Source organism: Aedes aegypti, chromosome 3 (assembly GCF_002204515.2).
Source record: "Aedes aegypti strain LVP_AGWG chromosome 3, AaegL5.0 Primary Assembly, whole genome shotgun sequence".
Taxonomy (NCBI): domain Eukaryota; kingdom Metazoa; phylum Arthropoda; class Insecta; order Diptera; family Culicidae; genus Aedes; species Aedes aegypti.
In genome coordinates, this window is record NC_035109.1 from 348,986,305 (window position 1) to 348,998,392 (window position 12,088).

At 37.9% G+C, this 12,088-nt stretch overlaps 1 protein-coding gene across 1 annotated transcript in view; it reads left to right on the forward strand.

Moving 5' to 3' along the window:
• The first annotated feature begins 8,566 nt into the window (after positions 1-8,566).
• LOC5578097 (transcription factor collier) overlaps positions 8,567-12,088 on the forward strand; it is a 217,966-nt gene continuing 214,444 nt past the window's right edge. The window contains exons 1-3 of the mRNA XM_021850883.1: positions 8,567-8,580; positions 8,642-8,750; positions 9,117-9,397. Coding sequence (XP_021706575.1) covers positions 8,567-8,580; positions 8,642-8,750; positions 9,117-9,397 — 404 coding nt within the window. The remainder of the gene's footprint in view (positions 8,581-8,641; positions 8,751-9,116; positions 9,398-12,088) is intronic.

Below are 12,088 nucleotides of genomic sequence, written 5' to 3' on the forward strand. Positions count from 1 at the left end.
ATCATGCTCTGCTTGCCGCTTGAGGTTGTTGCGGAGTTTGAACTCATCAACCGCTGCAGGATCCGGAGCATGATGATGAGAAGCTGGATTTCCCGAAATAATTACGTGGTTGTTGCCCACGAATTTTGTCACCAGTCTGGAAGAACACTTGCTCTCTTGTAGCTTGTTGTGTTTTCTTCGGGAGCATTCCCAGTAGTGGGTATCATCAGCCTGGTAATACAAAACAATGTTAGGTTTATGTAAATTAATACAGCGTTACTACTTACTTTCTTATTGCGATGATATAAGTAGTCGTTAACTACTAATATTTCGCCACCACGGGAGCTACGCAATACTTCAATATGGTCGGACATTATGACGAAATTCGAATACGCAAAATCGGTCCGTTTGCGACGACGACGAAATGGAAATAATTTTCTTCTACAAAATCAACAAATATGTATCATAGCAACATGCCAAAATACTATAGCAACCACGATGAAATTACTTGTTACGATAATTTTTGTTAAAATGACTCAATGCTTACTTAGTTAATTTGCAGGCACTAGATCATGACAAAAGCTGGTTAGGGATCGTTCAAACATTACGTAACGTAACAGGGGGTCTTACATAGTGATACGTTTCACACAAAAATTTAAAATTGTCCACCTTTTGCGTGGGGGAGGTAGGGAGCCTAAAATTGGCAAATTTTGCGCTACGTTACAGTTGAATGAACCCTTAAAGAGAGTTTTACTATTGTCCTGTAGCCTACTGTAAGTATTGGCATGCGTAATTTTGGGAAATTCGAGCTCTCTTAATTTAACGTCTTATCCAAAGATTAGCTGATGTAAATAGAATAAAAATATAAAAGATGAAAATAAAAGCAACTACAACTCCAATAATAACTAGTAAAGAAAACAATCTGCCAGCGTTTAAAGAAGAAATAATATCTGACCCTAGCATTTAGTCAATTACTACTTTGAAGCTTAACATGAAAGAAAAGCCGATGTCTAAAAAAAGGATCATCACTGAAGAAAATGTTAGAAACTTTATTTCAAAAATAAAAATCTCTTTCGCCTTTAGGAAATAAATTAAAGGGTAAGATGGGGGAGGGCATTTCAGAAATTGACAAGAAAATGCTGCGTCATTTATGGATGCTAACTAATGAGTATTTTTTGTCTACTCATCCAAATCACTAAATCTGCATTATCTTTTCTGACCCTGTACATCCGCTGTCAATTATAACTAGAAAGAATAGCCTTCTTTTAAAAGAAGGAAAAAACACTGATTGATGTGTTAGCCATTTAAAAAAATAGTTTGTATTTTGCATCTGAAATAGTCAAATGTCATTTCCATTTGATTAACCCCTCTATCGACAGCTTCATTTTTTACCGCTAAAAAAAATCAAATCGCGATAACTTTTTGTTTCTTGTTATTTTTGCACCATTTATTCACAATATCTCAAAAAACTAGTTTAGGAATCTCTGTCGATATTAATCATTGGTGAACTAGGGGCCCAGTTAGCCGTAGCGGTAAACGCGCAGCTAATCAGCAAGACCAAGCTGAGGGTCGTGGGTTCGAATCCCACCGGTCGAGGATCTTTTCGGGTTGGAAATTTTCTCGACTTCCCAGGGCATAAAGTATCTTCGTACCTGCCACACGATATACGCATGCAAAAATGGTCATTGGCACAGTAAGCTCTCAGTTAATAACTGTGGAAGTGCTCATAAGAACACTAAGCTGAGAAGCAGGCTCTGTTCCAGTGGGTACGTAATGCCAGAAAGAAGAAGAAGAAGAACTAGTTTAAAAAATATTTCGATGTTCCTTGGGGGACCATATTCTTCATATGAAATGTCTTTGCCAGCCATTTTGATTATGGTCAATTTATAAAAAAAAATAATATGTGTACTATACAATGCCAATTCGGTTCAGTATTCTTAGAGAAATCTGAAAATTACGATATGATGTTTTTAAGGGTTTTCAAGATTTTTATTTGTCCAGCGTGGTACCAGAAACATAAATGCTCATTACTCAAAGACGACTGCACCAAATTGCTTCATTTTTTCAAAACATAATCGCATTAATGTTTCACTTCGTGGAGTGAAAATCAAAAAACGGGAAAAAATTTGTAGCCTGAGATAGCTTTCGGCCTAACGACCCTTTCGGCCTAACGACCTTTTCGGCCTAACGGCATTCGGCCTAATGGCCTTCGGCCTAACGACGTTCGGCCTAACAACTTTCGGCCTAACGGCCTGCTCCCCTTAAGTGGAACTCGAGCTCAAAAAGTGCTACCTACTTAAATATTTTTTCACGCTGGTATAAAGACATCAAAATGTCGTAAGAGTTATACCACCAATACATCAATCAACATGATATTGAAAATGACCAAAGATAACATTTATCTAAAGTGGCACTAAAGGAAATGGAAATAACTATTTTGGATCCAACTTTCAACATTCATCAAGGGAACGCTCATAGAATATTTCGCTGCAGATCAGGATCTGTCCCAGTTTGGACGTAACACTCGATGAAAATTACTGGATAAGAGAATGGATTTTTTTTTTGCAAAATTTCAAAAGCTCTAATCCAAACATCTATCAATGTGACTTAATGCAAAAATAGCCTATATAAGAGAGCAGATTATTTTTCGTTTAAAATGTTTTAGGCTCCAACGCAAAAAAATCTTTTCACGGCATAGCTCAAATGAACAACACATCTTTAAAAAAAAAAATTGTGGCAAAACTTTTCAACGGTTCAATATAAATTCAAATTTTGGAAGTGTACATCGAAAAAACCGTCTATTATCGAGAAGTTGTGAAATTTGTGATTGAAATAATATTTTTTCCATCATATCTCGTGATCTCCGCGTTTGCCCCAAAATAAGTATATGTTGAATATTGGCAGGTTCTAAAGTAATTATAATTCTAACAAGACATCTGGCAATAATTCATAAAACAGCAAAATATAAAAATGGTTAACATTTAACTATACTACATAATTAAATTTAAATATAAAAAACGGCCTATTTTAAAAAGAAGGCAAAATTTATAATTGAACCAATAGAAGAATGGATGCCAAAAATTATTACGGCATGATAAAACGAAAAGACATGAAAAAGTGTGTTCAGAATCATCAAAATGATTGTGCTACTTTTCCCCGAGTGCCATTTCCCCCGAAAAGTGGTGACGAGAAAGAAAGATGATTCTGTCATTCTCGGCTATATACATGTTGGCAAAAATGCTGAGGACGGTAAAACTCGAAAGAACCGCCAATTAAATAAAGAAGGGTGCATATTAGATGGTCAGTTCGTTCACCACCCTGAAATGTATAAAGTCACGACAATTATGAGTGCTAAAAACTTTTCGGGGAAGTGGGATAATCGGTGAAACGGGATATTCGGAGAACTGACAGTCGGGGAAGTGGCGTTCGAAGAAACGACATTCGGGAAACCGACATTCGGGGAACCGACATTCGAGGAAAAGTAGCACAACCCATCAAAGTAATTGCAGTAATCGATTTCTCTTTTCGCTGATAATTTTAGCAGATCAATATTATCGATTGCCGCCCTTTTGTCAGTTGGGAAATCATCTGTGCAACCATTTAATACAATAGCGATACTCAAAAGAAGAATTAAAATTTGAAAGAAGGGTAATTTCTGGATAAATAATAAAATACTATTGAAAATAACTTTCCCAACATGATTAAATTTATTCAAGAGTGAATGATTGTTGAATGAAGTGTCATTTTGTATCAATTGATTCCAAAACAAGGCTGATGTCATTAGCAAGATTCAATAGAAACGTAAAAACGAAAAATTGAGAAAATCTTGGTTTCAGACCATTATGCCAAACGACCATTATGACAAACGACTTTATGTCAAATGACCATTATGCCAAACGACTTTATGCCAAACGGCTTTATGCCAATCGACTTTATGCCAAATGACCTACCACCGTATAGATCTATGCAAGAATTCCTGTGGAAATTCGATGTAGAACCTCTAAACGGGTTCTTTTTAAAATCCAGTTGAAAACTTTTTTTTTTGAATGAATTCGTGTGAGAAACTCTGTGAAAACTGCTGGAGTAATCAGAGAAGATATAAAACAAGAAAGTTTGGTTGGAACCCATGTGGAAATTATCAGAACAAACCCATAATAATTCTTGTTGAGGTAGAGGTCACACTTTATTTGGACAACTACCTTCTTCCCCATTCGTGACGATTTTCATATGGAACCCCAGAAAATTGTATAGGCATTAAAACGCTCTTTCCGACCTCTATAATAACGTATTCATTTTTTTCTGATTTTTCAACCCAAACCCTCTCCAACCTACTCACTTCTGCATGATTTTGGCTAATACCCCTTCCCCCCTTTTATGTTTTTATTTTAAGAATGATATATAAAGTTGAAAATTAGAAAACACAAATGAACTCAATTATTTGTACTGGTTGTTCCAATCATCACCAGCACTAGATTGCATTCCTCCAATTTCCTCATATATCAGATTTCGTCTTTCCATTAAACTATTGGATTCTTCCAAAATTGTTTGCAAAAAAGGAATTTTGATGAACATGGGAAATTGTAAGATCCTTTCTATAGTTTATAATTTAACATCAGATATTTTTTGAGGATTTTTTGAGAAATTCCTCTTTAAATTCGTTTTGAAATTCTTCCAGACCATCTTCAAAAATTTATTCTAGATTTACCCAATTGATTGCATGTTCGGTTTCTTGGCATTATGAAACTGTGAGATACTTTCTGAATCATTTATGACTTCTAGTAGAATATTTAGGCGAATTGGGAATACGATAGGGAAAAGTCTCAAATTATTTCCGAATTGTTGGATTTCTGCTAAAAAAAACTAGAACTGTTTCCGAACCGAGAGTGAAAAGGTGGAACTATTCAATATTGTCATATGAAAACATGCTAGCCAGCATGGAAAGAGTATAATTAGGCCAAATGGAATACTGTGATGTAACTGAAAATATTCGGATTATATTTTTTTTGTATACCTGAAATAATTATACGAAAAAATCTTGGAACGATCCCAGAACTAATATTTGGAGGAACATCTGACAGAATTCCTTTGCACCCAAAGCAAGACCTAATACAAATGATGTATAACCACTCTAACGGCAGCTTCATTTTACACTGCAAAAATATATATTCAAAATAATTGTGGGCTATAAAATGCCAGGTAATAAAGAGCTACTCCGAAAAAATCCTGCAAATTGGTTAAGTTTTCTTGAAAAATCTGAAAATTACGATATGGAGTTCTTTAAAATGCTCATTAACACTTCAGTCGTCGCGCTGTTGTATTTTGTACAACACTGAACAACACTGAAAAAACCTTGCTTGTCGTGCACAAGAGTAGCGTGGTGGTTCTGACGGTAGCAAACCGCGCGACGACTGGAAGGTTAAATACTCAAAGACAGCTGCACCAAATTACATCATTTTTCCCCATCATACTCTCTTTAAATGATTGAACATCCAGATATGATGAAAATTCTGTAGCCTAAGATTGAAAGTCTAATAACAGCTGTATTCTATTTTCATGAAAATGCTCTCTGTATGCAACCGATGAAAGTGAAATATCTGACATCACGAATTGTTTAAACCGGCACAGTTGAAAAGAAGGAATGATGCTCTCCTGGTATTATGTATCGGATCGTATTTTCTTTTGGAAATGAAGAGTTATCTAGCTTCCAAACACTTTCAGCCCATCTTCAATCGCGTTAAAAGCATGAGTTTAAAAATCCAGCATGGAATTATTAGCCGCTGAAATGACGTATTTAATCAGCTGACTATTTAATACACAATATTTAGATTCAATAGACTTACCAAAATCCGAGCCAAATTCTAAGCAAACTAATAGTCTCCATTTTACAATCTCAAAACGCTTGATCTAAATGTGATCTGATTGTTGTTGTTCATGATCTCATTCGTTGTATAGGCATTATGTGTACATAGATTTTTGATTCACAATGACAGGGTTCATTGATTATCATTTAAATGAATTCGATGTGTGAGATGGATTCTAATATTAATGTGTCGATACATATATAGTAAGGCTAAGTAGCCCGTCATTCATTTTGGCAGCAATGATTACTTTTCAGCTTGCATTTCAAATTGATAAAACTCAGTCTTGATAGTTTATATTGACTTTAAAAAGTATTATTGTACGCGCTTACATGCATAAAGTATGCTGATACTTTTTCAGCTGTGTCAATGCAAAACCAACTGACTTTTTTTGATTAGAAATCGTGAGAGGAATTAGCAACAATCATCAACGACGCATACAAATTTCAATGACGGCCTACTTCGCCTTAATCTATACAAATAAAAATGTAGTGGTGTTTGTATGTCACGAAATAACTAGAGAACAGGACATCCGATTTGCACAATTCTTTCACTGTTGTCTTCTTGAAGGGCTCCGACGTGTTCGTATGACGAAAAAGTTTAGGAAATTATCGGAAAATTTGGTAAAACGGGGGAGTACTAATATGTAATTTTGTATAGGAGATATCATGACATTTTTCAACAGCCTACGAAGTTTGCCGGGCCCACTAGTGTTGTAATATAATTACTGTATGATAACTTTGCATTTCTTGTGTATGTAAAAGTAATTTTTAATTTGTTTTCGAGATAATAAATAGGCTTTCTAATAAGATTATTAGCCAAAAGCTGAGAAATTCATTGAAAAAAATCCTTGCAAGACACTTATGGATTTCTGACGAGTCTTTTCGACGTTTTCGGGTGACATCATTGACATAAGCCTAATTTTGTGGTAAACTCCGAGCACTCCACAGATTTTTTTTCTTGTCTTGTTCATTTAATGAAGATGAATGTCAGAGAAATCTTAAGAGCAGTTCGAATACGTGATTAGTATTTGTAACAAAGCAGATTTCACGAAAAATTTCTACAATTCCCACAGTCAATCCCGAAAGGATTTGAAGAAACCGTGACGATTGAACTTGACAAGACACAAACTGGTAATTGCTTTCATCGAAAGATACCTACTTTTTAAGTAATACAGGTCAAACTTATTTTTAAACTACGTAAGACCTACACTCCTACATTAAATTTCACCATAATTATTGATCGCTACATAATATCTCATTATGGCTCAAGCACAAATTACGTCGAGCCAAGTGTGACAAGCCTAACAAATTTTTCGGAGGACTCATACTAAAAGTGTGACAAACGAGGGGGAGGGTGTCGAAAAAGTCGAAATTTAGCGTGACATAATTAGTGTACCATCCCTTAACAGATTCACAAATATCCTCCGAGACGTTCATTCTTTATTCTGAAACGTTGAAAAAATCTGAGCATAATAATCCACAAAAGAAGGCGTAAAACAAACTTGCATCTGCAGCAATCCAATCATACTTCGATTGGAACCGGTAGCACCTTCCAGCACGGCATCAATAGGAACAGAAAAAGGGATTTTTTCGTTGTTGTTTTTGTTTTTGCATCTGCCACTGCAGATACCTTGAAAAAGCAAACAAAAATGCAAAAACCAAACTTCTTTTCATTTACTAGAGTGCTCTGTGGCGAAGGTGGAACAAAAAAATACAAATCAACTAGCACAGAACTAGCACACGCCTCCCGATTTGCGCCAAGCTGTGAACGTGAAGGTGTTTAGCCAGAAAGTGCAACAAGTCACATGGTTTTAGTACAGGCGATTCAAAGCAGAGGTGCAGGCGAGAGATAGGGAAAGACGTGACCAACAAGTGGTAGTGCGAAAGAGACGAATGGATTGGCTTGGGAAATAACTTCCCCTCTTCTGATGCGAGGAGAGCAGTGCGAGAGAGCACATGGTGGAGAGAGTGAGAGTTTGGGTTGTGTAAACAATAATAATGGTAAGGGGGTGGAGTTTCTTGGATTATGGATGGTTCATGACTGTTTTGGAAACTATCAAACGCAGTTTAGATTGAGTGTTCGAGAGAGGATAATAGAAGCGATCAGTCGAAGTGGAGTTCTATTGTCTTGAAAAGGTGACAAAGGTAAAAGGAATGGTTCCTCGGGGAGCAAGCGTTTGGCGGTTTGACAGGAGTACTAAAATGAATCTTCTTTATCGACGGTGGTGTTGGCACGTGGTGATGGAGAGAGCGCGTGGGAAGCGAGAGCGCGTGACAAGGCGGAGCCTACTGGGACTGAGTAAATTTGACTCCGGAGATATCCTTTTCATACTGCTGGGAGTTCGCGCACAGGGAATTAGTACAGTGAAGTGTCATTGGGATGGGGGTTAGAGTGAGAAGGTTAGTGCAGTTCAGGAAGCTCAGAGGGATTGTAAATCTGACACAGGATATACTCTCTTCGGTCATGTATCCGGTGTGTATACGCACCAATACAGCTGTAAGCCCCTTGATTCTCGCCGCTCAACAGGGACACACGTGAAACGGAGTCCTCCAGCTTGCGGGAGTGAGCGAGCTGCCGGGATGTTGCACCGTCCCACTCTGGTGCGCTGGTGTCAGATGAATGGATGGATGGAAAAACTCAAAAGTTAACGTCAACCGTGGCCCCGGTAGTGCTGCCACTGGTGTTCTGCACAGCTCTCTGAACTGGATATGTATGTATGTCAGAGAATGGACATCGCGCGGTCTGTTCGCAACCAGCAGCAGTGTAAAACTCCGATCGTAACTTTGCGTTGCTGATTTCAGTTGGGGTTTAGCAGTCACACGGGACGAACGTTTACACTCTCTGGAGATCTGTCCGGAACAGGAGGGAAACCGTTTAGAGCAAATCGGACACTGGAGACCGGCACCTGTGGTGTGTAAGTGCGATAGAAGAATAACACCGAAGAAGAGTAGTGTGGCGACATCTGCCGTGTATCGATACAAGTGATTGGTGATTTATGTGGTTTGGGGGAAGTTCGGGTTTGATCCCAAGGCGGTTGTGTAAAGTGTCCATCACAGGAAACCGGAAGTGACAATCGTGTGTGAAGGTGTTTGCCTTTCGATTGCCTAAAGGAACGTGCCAATTGACGAATTGAAACTGAAGTGTGTGATAAGTGATTGTTGTCGTTTTGCCGTGATCGCGGCGGTTCGCTAGATATTCAAGTTGAAGGGAAGCCTACAACTAGGCGCATCTACATTCAGGTTCCGGAAACCTGAGTGTAGTTTAACTTTTCGGTAGAACGCGATCACAATAGTCGTCACGGTGTACGACAACGGACTAAAGCTGCGTTCGGACGAGACAGTGCCGGGCTTTAGCTCGGCATCGCCCTGGCCAACGCTTGAACTAGAATGGGGCCGCAAGTTGTACCCATCTTCGGTTCCTCGCGGGGCTGGAGGGATGATGTTTGGCCTTCCACCGACTGGAGCCGACATGAATCAACCCCGTGGCCCGATGACTTCACTCAAGGAGGAACCCCTAGGAGCTCGCGCCTGGATGCAACCGGCCGTCGACACCTCAAAGTAAATATTTCAAAATCCGCATTCCAACAACAATCTGATTATCCTAGAGAATAATAACATAAAACACGGCACCGTACACTATCGCCGACTTTAATTGTGCCAAGAATTTACGACCGAAGCCATAAATCATGTCCACCGGCAGCGCGCTGCCCTTTCCCCAAAAAATCTGGAAGTTTTCACGTGCGGCCCATGGCTCTATCAACAAAGCCATAATTAAAAGCCGCCTAAAGATCGCGATAAGCGAACCGCGACCGCGGAAGCTGTCATCGGTTGCAAATTATCCCACCAAAGTTAACCACACGCGTGGCGTCCCGAGCAGGGGATGAGACCATGTGAAAGACGTCAAATTATTATTCATTCGGACAAATCGAAATGTACATTTTGTTTAAATTGCTCATAATAATGACAACTCTAATTCGAGACGAAAATTACGACAATATGTGCATTGTGCAATCAATGTTAAAGTTCAATATTCCATGGCATTGCAATTGAATTGAAATTCATTTTTATTTAATATCTTTTATTAATAGAAAAAAAATCGATTACAAGAATTTCCTTGAGTTAATGTGAGAATTATTAAAACATTAAAGCGCTTATAATGACGTGGCTTGATGTGTGAAACAAGCGAGTCTATGTTAATGTTCATGTTAAGTTAATCAAACCCAATTATGAGTGCAATAAATAGTTTCCAACAAATTTCATCGCTTCTTTACAATATCGCGGTTTGTTGCAAGAAACGGTGTTTTCATAAATGCTAGCTAATTTTATTGAGGCTGTTGACCTGTAAATCAAAATCTTGCTCTCATCCAGTTACAGCTTGCTGCTCGGGCTCCAACTACCATTATCCGTGCCGATGCCGTATTTTATATCCTTGTGTATATTGCATTCTAAAATGCTCTAAAATCTAAACCCCGTTTTTCATGCACAAACGCGGTGGCCGATAAGCTAAAAAGCGCGTTTCGATGCAGTTGTAAATTGTTTTCGCAGCGGAACGACACTCGGGTGACAAATTTTTGTCCGATAACGGAACATGCTCGGGCAGTAATGTCGATAGGGCAAATGTACCATTAGTGGAGGACTAAAGGGAAGACAACAACAATATAATGATCACCTATCAGTCGATTAACTACAAATCTTTATGTCATTGAAGTGTATGAAAAACAAAATTTATTGAATATCTACAAAAATATTTTAATTAATAATTATTTAATTGAATTTATGGGATTTTCTCTTTAAGTACTGTATGTGCAAATAAGCAAAAATGTTGAGCCAAATAATTATTTAAATAGCTTTACGATTGAATTTCATGTATATTATTCTAAAACTTGTATTGTTTTCTCATCGTACATCATAGAAAAAAAATCACATTATCATTCATTAGTCAGAAACATGTCAAAACACACTTCCTCTACTATTGGAGCTACGTCCATAAAGGGAGCGTTTACCCTTTGTTAAGCTGTAAGAGAATATGCGGAAAAAGTTGGGTTTATCCGCGTTTTTTCTTTTTTTTTGTGGAGTTTCAATGGTGGCGATGGGGATGATACTGACTGTGATGATGGTGATGACGCTTGTGATGCTTTTTTGCGGGGCGAAAGTGGTAGCGGTGTTAAGCGATTGCCATTATCGGGGGCTCCTTTGGCGTTTGGAAGTTATACTACTGTGATACGTGATAGAGTGAGTTGATAATGTTAGGGAAGTCGTTACGAATTTTATCAATGTGCCATAATTAAATGTTATTTTGCAGAAGAAAATATGTTTGCACCATTATAATCCAAGTGAAACTGTTCGATCATTGATAAGATAATTTATTACATATCACGTTAATGCTCAGATTTCCCAATTTAGAAAATTCGAACTATGAAAATATGTTGAAAGTGGCATACCCATATAGAGCTTATATTGCCAAAATTGAATCTTGTAGGAGACTGTATTAGAAGCCTAAGGTAACTTTACTTTTAAATATTCACTATAATAATGACTATTGAAAGTAAGACGCTGAGATCGATCATTAGGGTACACTTGCTACTTTCGAGAAATTGTTGAACAGGCAAGGAAAGTGACTTTTTCTTTAAGGATATATGAACGTAATGATCAATAAATACTTTTAACAACAAAAAACGAAATTAACTAGAACTACTACTTAACAGCCAATTTTGTTAAGACTTGACGACAATTGACATTTAAGATGCTAATCTTACGTAAAAGACAGGAGTAATCAAAATAGCAATTAAATGACAAATTATTCAAAACAATTTCGGCTAGACAGTGTTAGTAATGACACTACTACACTACTATTAGCTTAGCTTAGCTTAGCTTAGACTGACTACACATATCAATGGTTGCTATTCCGTGATTGACCGAAGTCAGTGAAAATGCACAAAGAATCAACTAGAAGTTCGGCTGGGATTGGCCATAATCTTCTTCAATGTGCATAATTCAGTGCCTCTATTTATACAGGGTCAATAACGGCGCCGGCCACGTCCCTGCAGTCAGGTGGGATTGGGGGAAGGAATGTTAGTGTGTAACCTTTGCTATTTGGAGACCGTGTTTGCCTATGCAACTCCACAAAGTTTACTGGGAGGGATGTTTGTTAACGGGAAGGATCGTTGGGTCACAGGATTCACTTTGATAAGCGATTAGACCATGATAAATAATGATTTGTGAAATGTAACATTCCTATAGCTGTCAGGA